The sequence below is a fragment of the Mixophyes fleayi genome, chromosome 2 (genome assembly GCF_038048845.1).
Source record: "Mixophyes fleayi isolate aMixFle1 chromosome 2, aMixFle1.hap1, whole genome shotgun sequence".
Taxonomy (NCBI): Eukaryota; Metazoa; Chordata; class Amphibia; order Anura; family Limnodynastidae; genus Mixophyes; species Mixophyes fleayi.
Window position 1 is genome coordinate 232,425,371 of NC_134403.1, and position 24,538 is coordinate 232,449,908.

The 24,538-nt window shown below is 40.1% G+C and overlaps 1 protein-coding gene across 8 annotated transcripts in view; it reads right to left on the reverse strand.

Moving 5' to 3' along the window:
• Positions 1–24,538, reverse strand: part of NAV1 (neuron navigator 1) — a 199,889-nt gene that overhangs the window by 95,191 nt on the left and 80,160 nt on the right. For all 8 annotated transcript variants that reach the window (XM_075195619.1, XM_075195617.1, XM_075195618.1 and 5 more), the window contains one exon: positions 4,796–4,934. In XM_075195619.1, coding sequence (XP_075051720.1) covers positions 4,796–4,934 — 139 coding nt within the window. The remainder of the gene's footprint in view (positions 1–4,795; positions 4,935–24,538) is intronic.

A 24,538-nucleotide genomic window follows, 5' to 3' on the forward strand; every position in this document is an offset into this window, starting at 1 on the left:
CTGTTCCGGGAGACCTAAAGCCTGCAGTCAAGACACCTGAACCAGAGACGTTGCATCAGAACTATCTTTCCAGCGATGGAGTGGCAGTTTTTGTTTTTCTTTTGTTCCAGGATATTCATTGTTTTTACTTTTTCTAGGACATTCTATTTTTGTGAAGGAGGATGGAGGACAGAGGAAGGTTCTGGCAGTGATACGGATGAGATGGAGATCGAGGAAAAATTACTAGAGTACTCAGAGCAGCCCATTATCAAGCTTAGTCCAGGGGTTATGAAAAGGTCTGCTAGCTCAGAAACTCGAAGACAGTGTGAAGGGCTATTGTCTGATGAGTATTGTATCTGCAAGTTCTGTGACTCCCTAGTTGAAGAGAGATGCATCCAGCGATGCCAGTCCACCGGTAATCTGAAGGTGGGCGGGCATCCTCTGGAGGATTATCACTCCTTGGTGGGTAAGGTCCTAAAACCAAACCGAGTGCTGGGTGTGCTCTCACGTCCCGCAGGGGCAGCATAACATAGGACTAGTGCCATTCCCTTTAAACATCTCCGAAGTACTCGAATTGAGCGGTGGGAGGCCCATAGAGGGGAGGTACAATAACACTATGTCCCCTAGTCTAACGCTTTGACAATACTTTGTAGACAGATCTTTGCTGTGCCTAAAATATCTTTCATGCAAAGCGTCTGGAGAATTGGGAAGCTGACCCATCAGATCAGACAATGGCTCGCCACGCTCATTTTAGAGGGAGACTTACAAGATCACCAATAGGCAGGACTGTTGATGGACACCACAAATTAGGGCGTGTAACTAAACATAAGAAAGTATCCATTGGAAAGGTCTCTATAGGTAATTGTAAGAATGTCATCCATGCTGACACGTGTCTCTAACAAATGGAGGCACTAGGCATGGGTAGTTTTGTCAAAACCTTATGTTATATAATTAATGGGCATACTGTTCCTTATGTTTTCCTGATGATGTGTACTTTGTTTGTGGGAGAAAAGCTTATTCCTGGGTGACTCCGAGTTCCAAGGGTTTGCGTTTCTTAGCTAAACTGGTTCCTGAAATCATGACTATTACTCATGAGAAAATGGTTGGTATTCACAAGACTACATCACCACCATACATACACACACAGTATGAACACCGTGGCAAGAGAAATATGATTCCTGGGGAGGAACCCATAGCTACAAAATTGATTAGTGAAACCGCTGGTTTTCAAGTTATGGTTGCTCTAGATCTCACCAGGACCGCTCGGGGAACATTAAACTTTAAATATATACAAGACCTAGCTAAATTGATAGACAATATCACCGAGATGTATGATGACACTTTCAGGTATACTGGAAGGGAGCTAGAAGCGTACAAAAAGTAATTGGTGCAACATAGACTGGTACTAAATTTTCTCACCTCTATTACTGGTGGGTACTGTGTGACACTGGCCACCCAGTTCGGTGTCAAATGTTGCACGTACATAACCAATAATACGGATGACCCTAAGGAGGTGATAGACCAGAAGATGGATGAAATTCTGCAACTGAAATGGGAGTTTCGAAGGAACCATAATTCTTTGTTATATGAGATCGGGGAAAAGGTGGCAGGATGGTTCTCGTGGTTGAATCCTGTGAAATGGTTCTCTGGTCTGGGGAAATGGGTACAGGAAATGGTTGCTAGTGTAGGTAAGCTCCTTCTCCTTATACTGGGTGTCATCTTAGTAATTGGTTTATGTGTCAAATGTGTTCCTACTGTGTTGAAGTGTGGAAAACAGTCTTCTAGGAGAAACACTGAGAAAGAGACTGAAAGGGAGGTGAGAGATACCGAGATCATGGTCTGTGAAGAGGTGTTGTATAATCCTGAACTTGAGACGGTTATTAGGTGATAGTTCATAACACTATCAAAGGGTGGAGCTGTCGAAGTCAGCAAATTGGATAAAGTCATTTCAATTGATATCGAGCAAACTTGATTGTCCTTGTCTGAAATTATGCGTAGAGCATGCTACGGCGTGTAAGGGCGTATCCAGTCGCAACACGTAGCAATAACAGTTTTTACACTTTAGTATACATTCGCACCAACACACACATTTATAAATAGTACACATTAATCGTAGTTGCAACACGTAGTTATTTATGTCGAAATATAGTAGTGTTTATGTGTAATATTATAAGTTATATGCATATTAGTGATACATATGGTTCAGGTTAAAAGAAATGTGTCATGTCTAATATCATAGTAATCCCCTTTACATCAGCAGCTGTTTGGTGCATTCAGCGAAGAGATCGCACGTTGCATACTCTAGCTATTGATGTCAGGGAATAAACCTTTAATATGATTATTAACTGTTAAATGCAAATGGACTGATTGTAATTGGAGTGTGGCGGGAAGAACAGAGGAGTGTGGCGGGAAGAACAGAGCAGTGTGGTGGGAAAAACAGAGCAGTGTGGCGGGAAGAACAGAGCTCATCCCCTGGAGAGACCCCCACCTTTGGATTCCTTAGATTGAATCAACCTGTGATGTGTAACCCCCTGGACCCTCCTGATGCCTGGACCAATAGAAGCAAGCTATACCACCTGCATTGTTTCACTGTATCTCTGTTTGCATATAAGCAGTAGCTCTCATGCAGTGTTCAGTCACCTAGACCACAGACTTCAGGACTGAATGACTGTACACTGGATCCAGAACGCCTGCGATAAGTAACGGCTGTACTTACTATTATTTTGCTTGAATTATTCTGCTACCTTTTGAAAATAAATATTTGTGCGTTGGAAACACAAATTGAGATTCGACAATCGTTATTGGATAGCGACAAAACGCTCATAACAATATATATATATATATATATTATATATATATATATAGTGTGTGTATATATGGCCGAGCAGCTGGTACCATATATGATGTGGGATATACCGAGCGTGGGCTTATTTTTCTATGGTTTTGTTTCAAAATATTGCCTTTTTGTCATAGCAGCTGTCCATCAAGCCTATTTAAGGCACATTTGGGTGTGGCTCACAAGCCAGCCTTTGCTAGATGTAAGCCCCTATACCTGGGAGGTGAGTACATCTGATTTTAACTGCATTTTAATAGTGTTTAAAGCATATAGGTCAGTGTAGGACCTGCATATAATGAGGTACCCTTGACGTTGGGATGTAGATTTAAGTCTTTTGATCAAAATATGAACTAATACCTCATGTTTTCATTTTGCTAGACACACACAGATTCTTAGCATTATCTAATATATAAAAGCCTAGCGGCGTGTGTTAGTGTGTGTGGGAAAAACTATTTTCTCAGAAAGGGCTCATCCAATTCACCTGAAATTTGGTATACTGACATTATTTGACAAAAAAAATTATAATAGTGAAGTCAGTTAACTTCCATCATCCCCCCTGGGAGGGGTAGTAAAGGCTAAATTTACCAGTTGAGGGCTCAAACTCTTGACCGTGTGGGTATTTATTTACCAGAGCCTGTGTTTGGTCATGGACAATTGTATGTCGCATTTTCACGAGTACGGAGAAGCAGTGATGTGAAAGTGCAGGTTATGAATACTGCCCTTCAAGAAAGACTGATTGAGCACAGCGATAAGGTGTTTAGCAGAAACGTTGTGTATCGAGAGGTTTTAGAACAGTAAGACGATGGAGATTAAGGATGTGGCGATGAAGATGAAGGATGAGGTGATGGAGAAGAATGATGAGGTGGTGACATGTGGACAAAACCACGTTAAAAAAGGGCGCTTACGTTGGGAAGTAACGCTCTTCCCCTGAGGAGGCCTGGCCTAGCCCCAAATGCATGACAAGAACCTTTTTAACACCTTAAGTAGCTTGATTTGACTAGAATGCATGAGTATCATGCACGGGTTAACCTGTATATATGTATGTATGTATATATATATATATATATATATATATATATATATATATATATATATATATACACACACACATATACACACATTATATATATACATATATATATACATATATATACACACACACATTATATATATATATATATATATATATATATATATATATATATATATATGGTCTGCTAAAAGATTCAACTATTCTGGCATCATAAGGGCAGAAGTGATGTATCGCGAGGCCGCCGGAACTGACGTCATGGAGCTGTGGACGGAAGCCAGAGGGTGGCGCTTGTAATTCCATTAGGCGAAATGGACTATAAAAGAAGACAATGATCGAGGGATGATTATTACCTTTTGATAAAGTCTTTTTTGACGAAACGCGTTAAGGTGAAGGAAGTGTTTGTCAAGTTCTCTGGATTGCTGGTTGAAACTTTATCCCCTGTTCTCTGATATCTGACTCGGGAGTACTGGCACCACAGATAAGCTATCTATTATTTTATTTAAACTATTGCTTTTCATACATAAGTCTTCACTCTAGGTGCATTACTGCACAAATGTTTTACTCTACTTCCCTACTTTCTCTGCATATTGCCAGCTAAATGCCTCCTTTTGTTACTATATATATATATATATATATATATATATATATATATATATATATATATATATACACACACACACACACACACACACACGCGCATATATCCCACACTTATGTATTTTAGGACAACGCAAACATGGACATGTTAAGATAAAAGGACTACCTTATAACACATCCTTAAGTTTCAATTTAAAGTCAGCAACTAGTTCATATGAAATTTCTCTGCTGAGTGTAGACACTGTACAAAAACAGTTCCTCATTTCAAGCTTCCATTGTGTCTTGTATATTAATCTGTATAATTAGAGAAAGATAATTCCCTCCCTCCCCACAACCATTTTCATTCTTACTGCAATGGTGGAGCTCCGCCGGGATACAGTGGGTGTGGAGGGTAGGGAAGTGAGTGAGGAGCTGGCGTTGCACTCCTCTGAACTAAGATTCCCAGACGCATCGCTCAGGCCGCTGCTTATGGAACTGCTTTCGTCCCAGCTGTAGACACAAAATGTAGCATTAAAAGGTGGCAATTTGTACAATTCATCAAACTACGAAACATGTTCACAAGCTTTAGAGAAACAAATTACTGAGATAAAAAAAAATAGGTGGACAAAAGAGCTATTTGTAATATTCAAAAACATTTATATAACTAATAATGATCAATGGTAAACCCTTGGAGAATGTTAACATCCGAAATGGTACAAGACATGACAAGGCTTTCCATTGTCACCACTAGTTTCTGCTCTGGTTACCCCCTAGCCAGAGTCATTAGATCCTTACAAGACAGATGGAAGATGGTAACTCCAAAATCTCACTATTAACAGTTGACACCCTGTTGACGCTGACACAAACTAGAATCTTTCTCCCTAACCTTTACAACTTTCTGCAGAGATATAGCGAGATCTCTGAATACAAAATTAACTATTCCAAATCAAAGGCTATGCTCCTTACAAGAGCAAGAATAATAATTTCTATAAGAATCACACATTCATTGTCTGCCAATATCCAAAAAGCATTCATAAAATCTGTGTACAACTGCAGAACCCCAAGGACCTCAATATCAACCCTTAGAATACCTATAATAAAAGGGGGTGGGAGGACATCCAGCTATACTATCTGGCCTCCCATTTCACAGACACATTAGCCAACCTTGCCCCAACCAACATAATATAATTGCTAGATATTGAAACTAAATACCTAAATTGTTATTACTCTTATCCATCTGTTTCGTCCAATAATTATATAGACCCTCCTCTTCCAATACACAAAGGTTCTCTCTATACATGTGGGGCTCTCTGCTTATAGATTTGACCTCTTTACTCCCCACTTGCCCATCATTCCTTCTGGTGCAATGGGGATTTTTTCCCAGGTATGTCCACAACTCGCTTCACTCAAATGATCTTTGCAGAAATCAGAAAGGTAACAGACATGGTACAAAAAACTCAGTTTATATCCCTCACTGATGTCCAACAAAGTCCCTGATATTTCGCCCACTTTATATATCCAAAATGAACATTTCTGAATCTCTCTCCTGCCAGAACAAACTCTGAGAGAGTTATCATCATTTCAACAAATTTCCTTAAAAATCACCCACATGCAAAAGCATGATTTCAGTATCATATGGTATACTACTAGATTCCCTTAATGTACCAAAAAAGTAATCACAAGAGAGAATGGGAGAGAGACTCTTCAATCCCCCTTCTGGGGCGAGAAGGCGTGAGAGGAGAAAGGGCATAGTTAAGAGCTCTATTTCTATTTTAATCAATAAAATGGCCAATAAAATGTATTACACATGGTATAACACGCCAGAAAGACTAAACATAATTGTGTTTGGTCTTAGTCTGTTAGTCAAAGTGGATGGCAACGAAACCTTTGAACTTGTGTGAATTCTCTCGGCTGCTATAAAACATCCTTTACTCCAGGAGATGGTAGACCCCCCCCTACCTATACATTATATATTATTATTATTTAGGGTCTCAGAAAGGGAGAGATCATTCTTATGCACAGTTCCTTGACATTCTAATGACCCTAAGTTCCATACTATCATATGTCAAGGGAATTGCACAGTACCAAGCTATAAACAGCTGCAAATTGTACACAGAAACAGCAGACAACAGAACTCCGTTATTAAATAAGAATAACCACTAATGCAAATATAATTTATTTCATCAAGTTTTAAAAATGTGCATTTGTGATCCTAAAGCACTCATTCACTATAAACATTTGGGACCATTTCACAACTTGAGTACTCCTTAAAAATATATGGCTTTGCAAAATGCAAATTCATTAATGTGTGATTTCATTGGTAAAACTCCCATCTCGAGTAGCAACCTAGGAGTTCCTGACCAGTCACCTACTTATTCTTCCTGTTTTAATGAAGCAAGCAACCTGACAGAGACATACCAACTAAAAGCTGCATGTAGGTACATAGGTGCTGTGAGTCATTGATGCCAAGCTATACCCGACCAGCACTACGCCTCTTCTTTTAAGGAAACAATACATTGTATGATATCAGAGTTTTCAGGCTACTTTAGGCTGATAGCCAGAGGAAGTTCACTGCAATAGAAAAATCTTTCAGCCAGTTATAGATCATAAGGTTATGTAATGCAATTTTAAAAGATGAGAGACAGGGGGTTTGAGTACCACTGTATGGGTTGTTATTCTCTAGTTACCAGTGAATGGGATCGGCATTATCCAGTAACCACCAGTTAATGTGGTCTCGGTTTGTCATAATCAGAACAGACCTCATATTTTAGTGTGAATGCAAGAATGGACTTTGCATTGTACTGTGGTCCACATATAAAGTAGGAAGATAAAATACACTTTTTAGATGTAACCTTCCTTACAAATTTTGCTTTGTTAAATTAATATTCCATTACCTTTCTACAACAAAAGACACATCTTGAAGCTTACAATCATTAACTAAAAGACTACTTATAACTCGGTTAAAATACAAATTCCTGGTTTAAAAAGCTATAATAGCTGAAACCTTCCCTTGTAGAAGAGAGATCACATTTCTATCACCAAGCAGATTTTAACCAAAACTTACATATCATCTAAATTCAGGTTTCTTTGTAAGTGCTGGACAGATTAAGTAGAGTTTTTTGCCAAAGTTGTAGCTATCAAGAGCAAGAGGTAGAGAGTGTAAAAGGCTAATTAGAAATTGTAATTAGAAATAACATATAATAGGTGGAATTGCATATGGTAAAATGTGTCTTCCTGTGTAGGTAATACAATTATTATCATAACAAAACTGTTAGGTACTTGCCTAAAATGCTTTCGGAGCTAAATCAAATTGAACTGATCTTCAAGAATGGAGAATTAATGTTAATTTGAAAAAATCCCTCCTGATTTACAGTGTTTTATTCACAGTAAACACTCCTTTAGCTGGTGATCACAATACATTACATATCGGAGGATCAAACTCACATACAATATTTCATAGTTGGGCACAGCCACTGATAAAATTATTTAACTCCCTAGGCTTCTTTACTATTTCATTGTTCTCTCTCACACCAGTTACTTTCATCCGCATGTTAACTATTATCTTGTGGGATAACAAAAGGCAAGGCTTAAGACAGTCATTATGCAAGTCAAATGCTAATAGAGGAATGGAGGTCCTACCTTTCTAAGGCTGAGTACACACTACAGTGTTTTCAGCCAATTATCTACCCAATCAAACGATAAACGACTGTTCAGCCTGATATTGCATTAGTGTGTACACTGTAAGAATGAACGATTATCATTCCAAAGCACATGATACCGTTTCATTTGATTCTTAAACTGGATTAAAAATGTCGTTCAACTATGGAACGATGTCGTTACAATTCTGCAGTGTGTATACACTCATGGGGTCTGAGTCACTAAGGAAAGTAAGGCAAAAAAAAAAAGAAGTAAATGTGTTTTGCGTGTACACTTAAATCGGCATGCTGGTCGGGACTTTTTTTTCTTTTAATCACTGGTAAAATCATTAAGGATATCGCATTGGGAGAAATTTTGTATAGTGTGTGCCCATCCTAACTTGTTGCACTACTACAACATCAGCCAGCTAAGCCAATTAACTGACTCTACTAATACTCCCTTCCATTAACCTCTATTGGTAAAGCTGGAAACATCTTTTTCACTCATCTTAAATGTGGCAGGCCTTAAGACCATGAAATGTTACCAAACAAATTGTACATTTAGAAAGTTAGGTCAACCTATGAGCTCATTATGGAAAAATACAATACACTTTTCCATGCCACACTGATTCCTGCAATATATCAGTCATGGATTACAAAAGGGAACTTTTTCAATAAAAAAAAACTTGGGACCAAAGTGTATTTGTTGAACACTTGCTATTGGATATGGGAAGCTACAGATTTCTACTGGCTCTAAGTTGAAGCTAACTTCCACAGATTTTGAGAACAAAGCAGAGATCTTTGCAAGCACCTGAGGTTTAATATTAAGGGGTCCATTTATCATTGGGGCAATGAGAATCATCATGTATAGCGGCATACCAATACAAATGTCCCTCCGCTTGAATTTACCATGGCAGGGCTCATTAGCGAGCCCCCTTCCCACACCCACCTAAACTAATTAAAACCTCTGTCACCAGCAGGTGCCAGCAAATGGAGGATCTGACCCCAGTGCCTAGTGCGCATGCTCAGCTAAGGTCGCGTATGTGCATTGCAATGGGACCCAGCACTGGCCAGAATCAGAATTCACCCTAGGGACTCCAATAACAAGTTAAACTGACGGGGTTAGTTTTTTAAGGTTAGGAGTGAAAACCAATGCTTTTCATGGCAAGTTACATTTGGGTCACATCGCACTCTCAATGACAGACTATTGGGACTTCAGTAACTTGTGTTAGACAGGTCAAGGCAGGAAATATTTGTGAAAAATAAATAGAATTTTAAGTAATGAAAAGAAACTGTAAATGTTTTTGAAGGCCCTTAATTGGAATTGAAATGATGAACTGTGAAGAGATTATCAAACTTGTGCTTGTAATGTTTTGATGAATAAGCCCAATACAAAAAAAAAATCAAATATTTTTTAGTACTGGATCCCTGAGAGGCTTTGAGAATACATGCCATCTTCAGATGGCCACAGAGAGTGCAACACAGCACATATTTAGAGGCCTTTTTCTAAGATGAGAACATTTGGCCAAAGGATGAGAGCCTGGTCATATTCACTGTCTGGTCCCAGAGATCGCTAGTGATAGATAGCTACAGAATAAGTGGCCAACATCTTTACAGTTAACTCAATATCTGGTAAAACTAATATTCTTCATTACTGCCATGGATTTCACCACTGAATAACTTATATTTAATGCAATATCTGGTTGCATTAATTCAACTTAAACATTTTTTTTCCAACAAATTGGTTAATGAGCAAATTAACTCACTCGTTTAGTTAAGCCTACTATCATCATCAGCATCACCATTTATTTATATAGCGCCACTGATTCCGCAGCGCTGTACAGAGAACTCATTCACATCAGTCCCTGCCCCATTGGAGCTTATGTGCCCCTGAACACTACTAGTGTTATACATACATACACACATTTGTGAATGACAAAGATAATTATGTACATTTTTGCTTTGCACATAATTGCAGTGCCAACATATAGAGAATGGAAGATGAATTAGCACATATTAATAAAATTATGAATAAGCAATTATGTTGTAAGCACCATGCTTTCATACTTCCTGCTTTATTCTCCACTCTGATTTTCTATTATGTCAAACACTAGGGGGTAAATGTATCAATATGCGGGTTCTTCAACACCCGCGTGTTCAGCCTCTTCCGCGATTAAATTTCAAGCTGCATTGTAAAGGGAAGTTAACCCTTTACAATGCAGCGCCGCTTGAAATTTAATCGCGGAAGAGGCTGAACACGCGGGTGTTGAAGAACCCGCATATTGATACATTTACCCCTAGCAGTAAAGAAGGTAAGTATATTTACCACATTGTTGAATACTGTGGATTACAAAGAGTTAAAAACACAGCTGGTGACCAAGTCAGGCTGCATGTCCAGCCATTTGAAATCTTATCTTTTAAAATATGTCATGGCCAGCTGTCCAGACAGCTGCTGTATTTGCCTAGGGTAATTACAGGAATGGTTGAGGTCCATGACATCTCTAACTCTACTTCTGCAAAAAGTATTTTATTCAAAGTGTGAGATTATCAAATAAGGTAGAGTGTAAACTATGACAAAAGTTAGGAAGTGTGGACAGAACAGTTTTGTAATAATAATATGTGAAAACTGAAAATCACAGAAAAATAAAAACACTCCCCCCTTCTGTTTGTATGTAAGAAAACCGCTGCCAAAGCAATAGGTAAACTAAGCACACAGAAAAAAAAAACCTCAAACTTACAGTATGCCACAAAATTAATAGAATCTGTTAAAGTAAACATGCGTATGGCTAAATCGATCCAGTAAATTAACATGGCATGCATAACACACAGCTAAGATTTTATAGTAGCATGGTATAACAAGTCAAATGAATATATTATGTACTTGACACGTATGGTTTTTGGGGGGTGGAGGGGGAAAGAGGCAGACTTTTTGCAGCATAGAATTAAAAAAAAGTAAATGCACTCTAAAAGTAAAAATGATGTATGGCAGAAATGTAAATATTAGTCTGTCTGTGTGTGTGGGTGTTAGGGAATTTAGACGGTAAGCCCCAATGAGGCAGGGACTGATGTGAGTGAGTCCTCTGTACAGCGCTGCGGAATTAGTGGCGCTATATAAAAAAATGGTGATGATGATGATGATTGTGCATGGTATGGCAAAACAAAGACCATGCATTTCAGATGCAACTGCCCCTTCAAATGCCTTCAAAAAGCCAATATGCTACATATATCCAATAAACCTCCATATCCTTACATTCCAGTATGCCTAGTCAATATGCCCATATAGTTTCATATATCCCTCATAGAGTATATGTGTTATAGACTCCAGTCACACCCTCCTTCCCCCATGACCCAGAGAGTTCTCACCTCAACTGTGTCAAATCCATTCCTTGGCAGCAGGTATAGTGGTAGTTGGCACGCCTTGCATGTTTTCTTACTGTACCTCACTCGCTCGTTAGTTATTTAAAAGAATCAAAATCTTGGGGAGTGTTGGGTCAGAACGTTTCTGGCTCTATTGGTCTCCAAAAAAATGAAAAATACACTGTGATAGTCGGAGTTCACCACGTGAAACTCTCAGATCACCAAGCAAAGATGTGAACCCAAACCATGAGACTTGGCTGGTAAGATATACCAAACTGTATTTTATGGTAATTTGAAAAAGTCTGGCAAATTGTAGTTAGGCCTCTGTGAACTTAAGAAAAAGTGCTTTTTAATAAAAAATCATGAGATTCCCTTTGGCCGCCATCATCATCATCATAATCATCATCATCATATAATTATATAGCACCAGCAGATTCCGTAGCACTTTACAATTGGGAACAAACAGTAATAAAAACAATACTGGGTAATACATACAGACAAAGAGGTAAGAGGCTCACAATATATAGAACAATGGTTTGATACACAAGGGCAAGTGTTACATCATATTGAATATTTATCCAGCCAGAATGCAAACTTTACAGAGCATTTAGTGGGCTGTATAATCAGTCACACAACTATATTGGTCAGAGGGTGTGGTGGTAATAGGGTAACCTAGGGAGATTAAGGCAACCCGGGACTGACACGGGAATAACCCTGCAAAAGTCCCGGGTCATCGAACCCAGGATTTTGCACTGACCCCCTTTCACACTAAGGGCTAGATTTACTAAGCTGCGGGTTTGAAAAAGTGGGGATGTTGCCTATAGCAACCAATCAGATTCTAGCTGTCATTTTGTAGAAGGTACTAAGTAAATGAAAGCTTGAAAACTTTTTCAAACCCGCAGCTTAGTAAATCTAGCCCTAAGCCTTTATCTGGATCGTGGGAGCTCATCCCGGCAAAAACCCGGGCTTTTTAGGCAGTGTGAATGGGATATAACAGTGTCGTTGAGGAATATTATAAGCTTGTCTGAAGAGGTGGGTTTTCAGAGACCGCTTGAAGGTTTGCAGACTAGAGGAAAGTCTTGTGGTGCGAGGGAGTGAACTCCATAAAGTGGGTGCAGCCCGAAAAAATGTTGTGTAACTGAGAATGGGAGGAAGTGATGAGGGTGGAAGAAAGACGAAGATCTTGTGTAGAACAGAGGTGTCGAGTTGGGATTTATTTTGAGACAAGTGACAAGACGTATGTAGGTGCAATTTTGTTGATAGTCTTGTATGTTTATTATTAATTTTATACTAGATTCTTTGAAAAACATGCAACCAATGTAGAGACTAACAGAGTGACTCAGCAGACGAAAAACGATTTGCAAGGAAAATCAATCTAGCCGCTGCATGCAAAATAGATTGGGGCTCGAGTCTGATTTTGGGAGAACCAATAAGGAGGAAATTACAATAGTCGATGCGGAAGATAATAAGTGCATGAATTAAAGTTTCTTGCAGTGTCTTGTGTGAGATATGTAAGTATTCTGTTTTTTAGATGTATGCAGCATGATGTAAATATAGAGTTGATGTGGGGAACAAAAGATAGTTGCGGGTCAAGGAATACACCAAGGCAGCGAGCTTGCGTGGTGGGATTTATGGTCATGTTGTCAACAGAAATAGAAATGTCAGGAAGGAAGCTTCTATTGTTGGGTTGGAATATTATTAATTCTGTTTTGAAAGATAAATTTGAGTTGGCTAGAGGACATCCAAGATGAAATGACAGAAAGACAATCAGTAACGCAAGACAACACAGATGGTGAGAGATCAGGAGAGGATAGATAAATTTATGTATCATTCGCACAGAGATGATACTGAAATCCAAAAGGAGCTTATTAGTTTTCCAAGAGAAGTGGTGTAGATAGAGAACAGCGGAGGACCTAGGACTGAGTCTTGTGGTACTCCAACTGATAAAGGAAGTGGAGTGGAGGTGGATCCACAGAAATTAACACTGAAAGAGCGAATAGATAAGTAGGATGAGAACCAGGATAGGACAGTGTCTTGAAGACCTAGGGATTGTAGCATCTGTATGAGGACATAGTGGTCAACAGTGTCGAATGCAGCAGAGATCCAGGAGAATTAGAAGAGCATAATCACCTTTAGTATTAGCTGTGATAAGATCATTGACAACCTTGGTCTCTGTGGAGTGTTGAGAGCGAAAGCCCGACTGAAGAGTATCCAATAGGTAGTTTGCAGAAAGGAAACGTGAGAGGCAAGTTTAGGCAATTCTTTCGAGAAGTTTGGAGGGGCATGGGAGCTGAGAGATAGGGCGGTAATTTGAGAGAATTTGGGTCAGAATTTTGTTTTTTCAGAATAGGAGTAATCACTGCGTGCTTGAATTGTGATGTAATGATACGAGAGAGAGAGAGAGAGAGATTACAAATTTTAGTTAGAGGTGGAATGAGCACACGAGACAAGGACCTACCAATTTGTGAGGGTAAGGGACCAAGAGGACAGCAGGTAGAGTAGGAAAATAAGAAGAGCGTAGAAACTTCCTCTTCATTTGTGGGATCAAATGTAGAGAGGGTGTCAGAGGATGCTGGGATGGAATTTAGTTGATTGCTAATTGAGGGGGATGATAACATTTCAAGTATGATCTTATCAATCTTGTCCTTGAAAAAGGAAGCAAGATCCTGATGATAGTCGGCAGGGTTTGGGGTTGGAGGATTGAGAAAAGATTTCAATATGTTAAAAATGCCATTTGGGGTTAGAAGCCTGAGCTTAGATGAGAGATCAGAAGCATGCTTGTTTAGCAGTGTTCAAAGCACTTCAATAGGAGTGCTTTGGGGTCAAGTGAGGTTAGAGAGAGCAGTTTTGTAACAGCATTGGAACGTGGATTAGCAATAGGGATGTTGAAATCACCCATGTTGATGATGGGGATGTCAGAAAATAAGAAGCGAGGGAGTCATGCAAAGAAGTGTTCAAGAAATTGATGGTGAGGTCCAGGGGGGCGATAGATCACATCGATACGCTTAGAGATAGGGATAAAAATCACAACAGTATCATCATCAACATTTATTTATATAGCGCCAGCAAATTCCGTAGTGCTTTACAATTGGGAACAAACATTAATAAGACAATACTGGGTAATACATACAGACAGAGAGGTAAGAGGACCCTGCTCGAAAGCTTACAATCTATAGGACAATGGGAGTTAGACACACAATGGGCATGTGCTTGCACAATGGACCAGCCAGACTGCAAAGGTAAAAGTACTGATTGGGCTGTGTGTGTTGTAATGTTGGTCAGAAGGTTGTTGTCTTGCGTTAGCAGTGTAGAGGATGGTAATAGGGTAATCTAGGGAAAATAAGATGATGGTTGAGGAATATCATAACCTTGTCTGAAGAGGTGGGTTTTCAGTGAACGCTTGAAGGTTTGAAGACTAGAGGAAAGTCTTACTGTGCATGGGAGGGAATTCCACAAAGTGGGTGCAGCCCAGAAAAAATCATAAGTTTTTTTTATGAGTGATCCAGTCACAGATTTCCACTATCAACTGTAATCTATGAATCAAACAAAGCAGTTCTGCTGTAAGGTAGTGGTTCATATTTCTCTCATATAGTTTAAGCTCCAAAATGTGTGTATATATACATATGTATTATATATTGTGTGAGTATTGTCTGGTGGTTCTTTCATTCAATAGGATTCACCAAAAGCTAGCTCTACAGATAGAATATTTTTTTGAGTAAGGCTATATACCCATTGAAATTGTGTTTGCCCTTGCTATTAAAAAACAAAACGCACGTTAAACACTTGTTAGCTTCATTGAGGAGCTCACTGTAGGCTCAATGGAATGTGGAACAGTATTACCAACAATAAAAACACAATAAAAAGCATGTAGTCAAATTATTATCCAGTGAAAGCATAGCTGTAGAAATAACTCTTGTTAAAGTATGAATTTGTTGTACTGCAATTAAACCAAAATGCAGAGAGTTAATGTTATGTGAACAAATTTGAATGCAATCATAAATGATACATTATGCAGAACAGTCTAGGTCTAAGTCTCTGAACCTTTCTTATGTGTACCACAAGTGGCACAGTCTCAGACATTTTCAAAGGTGAATTCAGCATGTTGAAGAAAATATAACATTAAGCAAAGAATAAAATATATAAAAAAAAAATACTATTTAGGGGTATTTTAAGACATTTAAATTTGAGTGTATTGGTATAAATCTACTCAGATTGGAGTACTTAGTATAAAGTCAACACACTATAGGGGGAAGTCTGCAAACATTTCTATCACACAGGTGTATATGTGAAAAAATAAGATGAAAACCCCCAGTCTAGACAACTAGAGGACACTAGACCACCCTGTGTTAAGTGCTGAAAATAGCTCTGTCTGAACATTGGGGTTTGTGTATTGGGCCTGTGGACATACAGTGCTTAGCAAGAATGAATGCTTAAATACTGGTGGGGGTCATGGTTTTCTTTTCTTTACACATTAAGTTACGCGCGCCACACATGCTGAAATATTGCAGCCAATATTGGACAATGGGTATATTGTTGAAGATATACTGCTACTGAAACATATGAAGTCTGAAAACTACTGTGATGCTTGATAATAATCTGATCTCAATTGCATCATTATTGGGCATACTGGTAAATGTGACTAAAATATGACAGCTGTGTGTGGTAATGTTTGGACCACACTAAGAGGCCCTAGTTGTTACAGAAAAATTCCAGGTGTCCTGTCCGTGCACCAAAAATCCTGTATCTTGGCAATTTGGGTGCTTACATGTGAGATTAAGCAAGCATGTGTTCCCAGAGTAATTAAGCCTAGAATATTCAGAGGGGGCCAGTGAATAGAGTGTAGATAAAAACAGAAGTAATAGGCTGGTTTTAGTAAGCACACTTCAAGCAGCTGAAGAATCTGGGAATTGGAGGAATATGTTGTGAATTATATGCAAACCTCCCAACTGTTCTAACTTAGGTGTGACACCCCGATTCATGTCTGCAAGAGGCATGGGGCTTAACAGGAAAGTGGGTGGAGTTTTGCCCACATCTGTCTATTTGTTGGCAGCATTTAGGAGGAAAAGGGGCGCTTCTTATTTTGTCCAGCTTTTGGGATTCTAAATGGTGAGAGGTATGTATGTATGTATGTATGTATGTATGTATGTATGTATGTATGTATGTATGTATGTGTCTTTCAGTTGATTATTAGTCTATCATTTCTATACTTCACTCTTCAACTCATCTTACAGAATACAGTTTCTTAGTGTTCCTGTAAAGCCCATGTAGTGGTTGAATATTTCTGAGGCCGAGCATCAGGATATTCTTGAAGCAGCCAAGCATAAAACAATTTAACTAGATCTCTAACTGGTAATTGCTTCATCTTCCCAAACAACAAACTCTGAAATATAAGCAACTTAAAGTGAACACATGGTAAACTGTTAGAGAGACTATTTTTTTTTTCTCAGTCATTGTTCAGTAGTTGAATATATAAATAGTAATGGTGACAGCTGCCATACTGTATCCTGAGCAGCTGCAACATGAAATATCAATCACAAACTCCAAAAGGTACTGCTCCCCCTAAAAAATGTAAAAAATTGTTATATGCAATATCGTTTGAACAAAGCATATTTATAGATGTCTGAATAGCCTAGAATATCTACAGAATTATCATACCAGTTATTTTATTAGGTTTATCATAAAAATCACAAGTAAGCTGCAGAATTCTACAGCAGTAAACTATGTGTGGCATTCCAGTATGCTCATTACAAGTAAATTGTTATTATCTTTTAGCCTTTGGTCTAAACCTCTTAAAAGATTAAGTAGATCTTTAGTTATAATTGCCATCGAGAATTTAACATGACTGAGGGATTTTACTCATAAAGATGGGATGATGCACAGACAGTGAGATAATCCTTTAACCTTTTTTGCTGCCACAGACATAACTCTTCAGTCTGTACATTTCATCACCATCATCATTTATTTATATAGCGCCACTAATTCCATAGCGCTGTACAGAGAACTCACTCACATCAGTCCCTGCCCCATTGGGGCTTACAGTCTAAACTCCCTAACACGCACACACACACACAGATTAGGGTCAATTTGTTAGCAGCCAATTAACCTACCAGTATGTTTTTGGAGTGTGGGCGGAAACCAGAGCACCTGGAGGAAACCCACGCAAACACGGGGAGAACATACAAACTCCTCACAGATAAGTCCATGGTCAGGAATTGAACTCATGACCCCAGTGCTGTAAGGCAGAAGTGCTAACCACTACGCCACCACTCTGTCCCTGATTTTTCTGCTCTTGTCCTCTAGGTGATGTGGCTTCCATATCACTTACATGAAGGGTGGAGGGGAGGGCAGATCTTGCTCCCTGGTGACATGGAAAAGCCCAGGGAGTAAATAGGTACACTCCTGGGGGTAAATTTATCAAGCAGCGGGTTTGAAAAAGTGGAGATGTTGCCTATAGCAACCAATCCGATTCTAGTCATCATTTATTTAGTACATTCTACAAAATGACAGCTAGAATCTGACTGGTTGTTACAGGCAACATCTCCACTTTTTCAAACCCGCTACTTGATAAATTTACCCCCTGGTAGCTTGATTACTCCCTGATGCAGATCCCTCTACCTGTGACAATGATACATTTTTTAAGCAAACAATGGACAGCAATGTTATTGGTTTTAAATTTAGTAGGACATCTACTTTCAGAAAATCCATGGTCTGCAATAAATGAGACTATAATCCAAATTTTATTGATGCATACAGACATGTGATAATGTCCTTGGTCACATGGAGGGTTAAAAGCTAAATTACAAGGAAAAACATTATATTATATTAAACGGGACACCTGAGGCCAGGGAGAGTGATTATTGTGGCACAGAAAAAGAAACAAAACAGGTACTTGCTAAAAAGTCATGAATTTTGTGATGTAGATCTTTGATAGAATATACTTCCTAATATGCAACATAGTCCAATAGGCTCCAAATGTACAGAAACTGTTAGGAGTGGGGGCTGACTATCACTACAGAAATGCTAAGCATGCTCCTGTTGCATGTGTCACATTGTAGGCTGTAGAGTAACACGGCCATGTGCCTAGCATGGCATGTGTAAGGCTGGGCTGGGCTGGTGACACAACAACAGGGAAACCAGCTGCTTTGTGTCTACCTGTCATAAGGTCAACCAGACTTGCCTGTTCAGCATGGGCCTGAATCCCCTGAGGGAATAGTGTCCCACAACCCCCAAAAAAAGACAGCACTATGGTGAAGCATTAGAGCACTCCCACGCCTAGCGGTTGTTGTGTAAAAAATGTTTTTAAAAAAGATTGAATTTCCCAGTGCACTACTGCTCCCATCCCTAAACTGCTCCAATATGCTAGCACTTGTAGAACTATGAGTACCAGCATACCCATTGCTGCTAGAGCATGCTGGAACTTGTACTAAAAGCGTCAGCATGCCCTGGGTCCGCTGGGACCTGTGGATTGTGGGAAACATATTTAATTAAATAAAATTGACAAAAAGAAAAGATTTTCTGCACTTAATTTGAGTTCCTGAAAAAAATAACAGCCACATCAGAAGATGCAGGTGGATACTGTGTTATTATATATACTTATTAACAGCAGAAACAAAGGCAGGAAGTATGTTTGTCTGCTGTTTGACTATGAGTAAGTTTACAAGCTTTATGTTTTAAGTGAAATCATTATTTTGAGGTCTGTGATTCATATAGCAAAGAGGAAATAAGATAACCAAAGTAGAATAAGAAGTAAAAATGCCTCATTCAGTTGCCTGCTGCTTTGAGGTGCATTCTAATGCAAAACCAGGACAGTCCATTAAGCCAGTTGGTCTTTAACTACCCTAAACATTCTTGGCCTGATTTATTAAGAAACGCAAGTCCTGTTGTGTGCTGTATTTTGCATGAAATTGCTCTGTGCAGGTTCAGAAACAGACTTTACGGCAGTGTACGCAAGTGCATGCAATTCAAGTATGAACGTAAATGACACTTCGGACAGCCTATATCAATCACCCCCACCCCCCTGCCAATCAATCACCCCCACCCCCCTGCCAATCGGGTGACAAGTGCGTGCGTATGCTCACCCGCGGAGGGTGGGTGAAGGGGTGTTAGGGGGAGGATGGTAGCAGTGTCATCACACACTGACAGACAGCCAGCTGATCAAGCGGAGGAGATCTAAACCTTAGTTAATCTGACGAGATTTAGAGCTTCCCTACTCACTCTGCAGGACTTTTCCACTGAGATGTCAGCAGTACCAGCACAGCTTAGGTAGGTATGCTGGTCTGGGGAGAGGGGGGAAAGGGGAGTGTCATAATGTGTCTGAGGGAGGTGTTATGATGTAGTTGGGGGGAGGGGGGGGCGTGCTGTTGCTGGTGTTATATTTCTGAATTTTTTTTGCAGTGTGGCAGGGCACATTATCCTGCTGAAAGAGACCACTGCCATCAGGGAACACCGTTGCCACAAAGGGGTGTACTTGGTTTGCAACAATGTTTAGGTAGGTGGTATGTGTCAAAGTAACATCCACATGAATGCCATGACCCAAGAGTTCCCAGCAGAACAGTGCCCTGAGAATAGATCTGCATCCACCAACTTGCCTTCTTCACATAGTTCATCCTGGTGTCATCTCCTCCCCAGATACACGACGCACATGCTCCCGGCCATCCACATGATGTAAAAGTAAGCGTGATACATCAGACGAGGCCACATTCCTCCACTGCGCCATGGCCCAGTTCTGGCACTCATGTGCCCACTATAGGCGCTTTTGGCGGTGGACAGGGAGCAGCATGGGCACTATGATCAGTCTGTGGCAAGATATTGAAAAGGGCATGTACAGTTTAACAAATCAAGCACTCAAGTGACAAGCAGTGCTAAATTTGTGGCTGAAGTGCTTGGTTTGTTTGGGCCCACACAAGACAAGCTAACAATAGCTTAGCTGCCTTACATTATTAAACCATGTCTGATCGTGCTGCATCTTTAATCTCAATCTTCTCTGTGGATACCTCCCTCTCATCTCCGAAGAACTGCCAAACTTATGTAGACACAGGAATGGAGATTACAACTGGAGTGGCAATAGATTTGCTTCAGTCAGACTGTGACACGTAACATGTGGGCAGCCTGGAATATGTCATGTTGGAATACACTGCAATGAACAGAGATTTAAACTAATATATAGACGCAGTTGAGGAGGCTGCACTTAAGTTAAAATGTGACCCACCACCCGGATTTAAGAGCTTGTACACGAGAGATACACTGCACTTCAGAAGAAAAATACAGAGGAGGCCTGAGGCAGAACGATACATTTTAAAGTTTAAAGAACAGCTAAGAGACCTGAGAAAACAAATGGGTGTGTTACTGGCACCTGCAGACTAAACTTTGGAAGATGATGATGAGGAGATTGCTGTCACCCTGAGCACATGGCCGGTACAGTAAAACTGAGAATAAATCATTAAATCAGTTATGGTTCATTTGATCGCTCCACCCGTTCCGTGGATAACTGGGGTAATTCTACAGCTAATACATGGACAGAATGAAACGGGCAGTCATGTATAAGGAGAACCTCAAAGGTGGGAAAGGGATCCCGGATATCCCCACCATGCTGCGAGCCTTCTTTGTCTACAACTTCATCCGCAGAACTTTTACTGAAAAGAACATTTGCTCTGCTGGGAAGTCCATGTCTTGCTTTTTCCTCCTGCCTCTTTGGAGGACCCTTGGTTGGGACAAGTGGGACAGCTCCTTCCCTTACAACTGGACTACACCTTGGTTTAACCTGGATGTTGGACAATTTGTGAGGGAGCACCATCTGGAGGGACTTAAACCAGATTTGTGGAAGCCAAAAACTGTCCACAAGCTCATCAGAGCTAAAGACATTATGGAGTCTGTTCCAGGGCTCCCTGCTGCAGAAACAAAACACGTGTGGGAGAATGTGGCCTCTAAGAGGCTGACTAATAGACACAAAGACATTGCATGGATGGCTATCCAGGGGGGTCTGCCTCTCAGGACATTCATGCACTCCCGGACAGTGTGCCCAGAACTTGCCTTTCATACCATTCTGTATTTTATGGATTATTTTGTGGGAGCCACACCACTGGGGCAATCCAGGAGGCCTGGCGCCTTATGAACTGCTTTAAGGATGCTATTTGGCTTGCCTGGATTTGCCTCATCTTGAAAAGGGAGAAGATGACCATCCAAGACTGTCGCAGGCTGATACACAGCCTGCTAAGAGACTATAACACCATTGACAGACCTGAGGAAGATAATTAATTTTTTGTCTCCCTCTTCTCCTTCTCCCCCTATGTGTCTGTTTATTGAATAAACCCTTGTGCTTGTGTCTCTCCCTCCCTTACCCCCTCCAACCCATTCCCCATCACTGTTTTAAGTTTTGTTGAATGTTTTGCCTTAATTTTTGCACTCTTCCCTATATTTATGTCTGTCTCAATAATGCTTCGGTCTTCTGTGTACTGCTGTGAATCCATTTTGATAACACAGTACAATGTGACTGCAGATTTAGACCAAGCCTGCCAGCCCTATTATTTCTATTTCAGCAATGACAATTAGCAATGGAGCTCTCCTCTCTGTGTGTTACCTATATAACACCGTACAATGTGACTGCAGATTTAGAACACCATGCCTGCCAGCCCTATTATTTCTATTTCAGCAATGGCAATTAGCAATGGAGCTCTCTTCTTTGTGTGTTACCTATATAACACCGTACAATGTAACTGCCGATTTAGAACACCAAGCCTGCCAGCCCTATTATTTCTATTTCAGCAATGACAATTAGCAATGGAGCTCTCCTCTCTGTGTGTTACCTATATAACACCGTACAATGTGACTGCAGATTTAGAACACCAAGCCTGCCAGCCCTATTATTTCTATTTCAGCAATGGCAATTAGCAATGGAGCTCTCTTCTTTGTGTGTTACCTATATAACACCGTACAATGTAACTGCCGATTTAGAACACCAAGCCTGCCAGCCCTATTATTTCTATTTCAGCGATGACAATTAGCAATGGAGCTCTCCTCTCTGTGTGTTACCTATATAACACCGTACAATGTGACTGCAGATTTAGAACACCAAGCCTGCCAGCCCTATTATTTTTATTTCAGCAATGGCAATTAGCAATGGAGCTCTCCTCTTTGTGTGTTACCTATATAACACCGTACAATGTGACTGCAGATTTAGAACACCAAGCCTGCAGCCCTATTATTTCTATTTCAGCAATGACAATTAGCAATGGAGCTCTCCTCTCTGTATGTTACCTATATAACACCGTACAATGTGACTGCAGATTTAGAACACCAAGCCTGCCAGCCCTATTATTACTATTTCAGCAATGGCAATTAGCAGTGGAGCTCTCCTCTTTGTGTGTTACCTAGATAACACCGTACAATGTGACTGCAGATTTAGAACACCAAGCCTGCCAGCCCTATTATTTCTATTTTAGCAATGACAATTAGCAATGGAGCTCTCCTGAATGTCACTGGAGACTTTGAAGAACACTGCTACACCTCCTCTTTCTTTTCTAATAATGACGCTGTTCAACTGCACTAGAGACTGCCAAGAACTGTGCTACCCCTTCTGTGTACCTCTGTGAAATGGTGCTGGATCGCTGTAGAGGGCGGTACTTATGGAATCCAAAACTCACGAGATCCAACGATGTAACAATGACTTTTTCCCTCGTTTTCAATTCCGAGGGCGCCACGAAAGTACCGAGCTGGCTAGGCCCGGTACTCGGATCTGCTAAGTTTAGGTGTGTTCAGTTCTTGGGAAACCGAGCCTTAGCATCTCTACTTTAAATCCGGAAATCACACTGTTGCCATGATTTACAACGGTGGTAGTCATTAAAACGGCGTTTTAAATGTCCGCCCCACCGCCTGGATTACATTATCCAGCCGGTGGGCCAGGTATTGGCTTTAAAAGCGCCGTTTTTACTCGGGCCATTCCAACCGACGTCATTTGTCACTGTACATATTTGTTTCGGTAGCATTTTAGATGTGGAGGCGATTGAAGCTGTTGGATACAGTTCCTGTCTCTTATATGGTAAGTACATATTTTGATTTTGTTGGTGTAATGGTAATCATTACTGTTTTGTAGTTATAAACTATGTCGGCATTTAAAGTGTCGATAAATCCTACCATACCCAATTACAACTGCTGGCAATCGGAATATATAGGAGGCGTGTCAGTAATGTACCATGTCTTTTTAAAGGCAAGTCTGCATTTTTATGTTATCAGCATTAGTGTAATAGGAATGGTTTTGTCGGGATACAATTTGTTGCGATTATAAGTATCGCCAACATGACTACCACTGGTTCTAAAACCTTTCTATCATAGCAAGCATTAACCTTTTCAGCAATTTGTGCTACAGTAGCTCTCCTGTGGGACTGGACCAGACGGCTAGCCTTTTGCTCCGCACTTGCCTCAATGAGCTTGGGTGCCCATGACCCAGTTGCCAGTTCACCGGCTGTCCTTGCTTGAACCACTTTTGGTAGGTACTAACCATTGCATAACGGGAAGACCCCACAAGACCTGCCGATTTGGAGATGCTCTGACCCAGTTATCTAACCATCCCAATTGGCCCTTGTCAAAGTCGCTCAGATCCTTATATATGCCCATGTTTCCTGCTTCCAACGCATCAACTTCAAGAACCAACGTTTTAAAAAAAACACAAATTGCTTTCACTTTACTTTCCTTGATGAATCAGGCACTCTATGTTTCTGTATAGGCTTTTGGTAATTTCAAGAATAAAACATTTTTGTATGCAGCACTGGCTAAAATATGCATTTCAATTTTAAAATTAAATACATATTTCATTTTAAAGGAGAGCCTTACCTGGCTAAATGGTAAGTCACTATTACTGCTCTCTGCCAGTTACTATTACTGCTCTCTGCCAGTATCTCCGGGACAGAGTAACACTCAGCTGTCTCGGCAACAGGTAATTTTTTTTATTGCCTCGATACAGTTATGGCTGTAATAAAACATAAATTATCCCCTGTCCTAAAGTTGTGAGAGAAACATCAGCTGCCTGTAATAGAGTGGGGAGAAAATTAAAAGTTGCCTTATACAAGAGAGCCATCAATAGGATATTTAGAGATAAATTTGTGATTGTGGGAAGAATTTTTCAGTTAT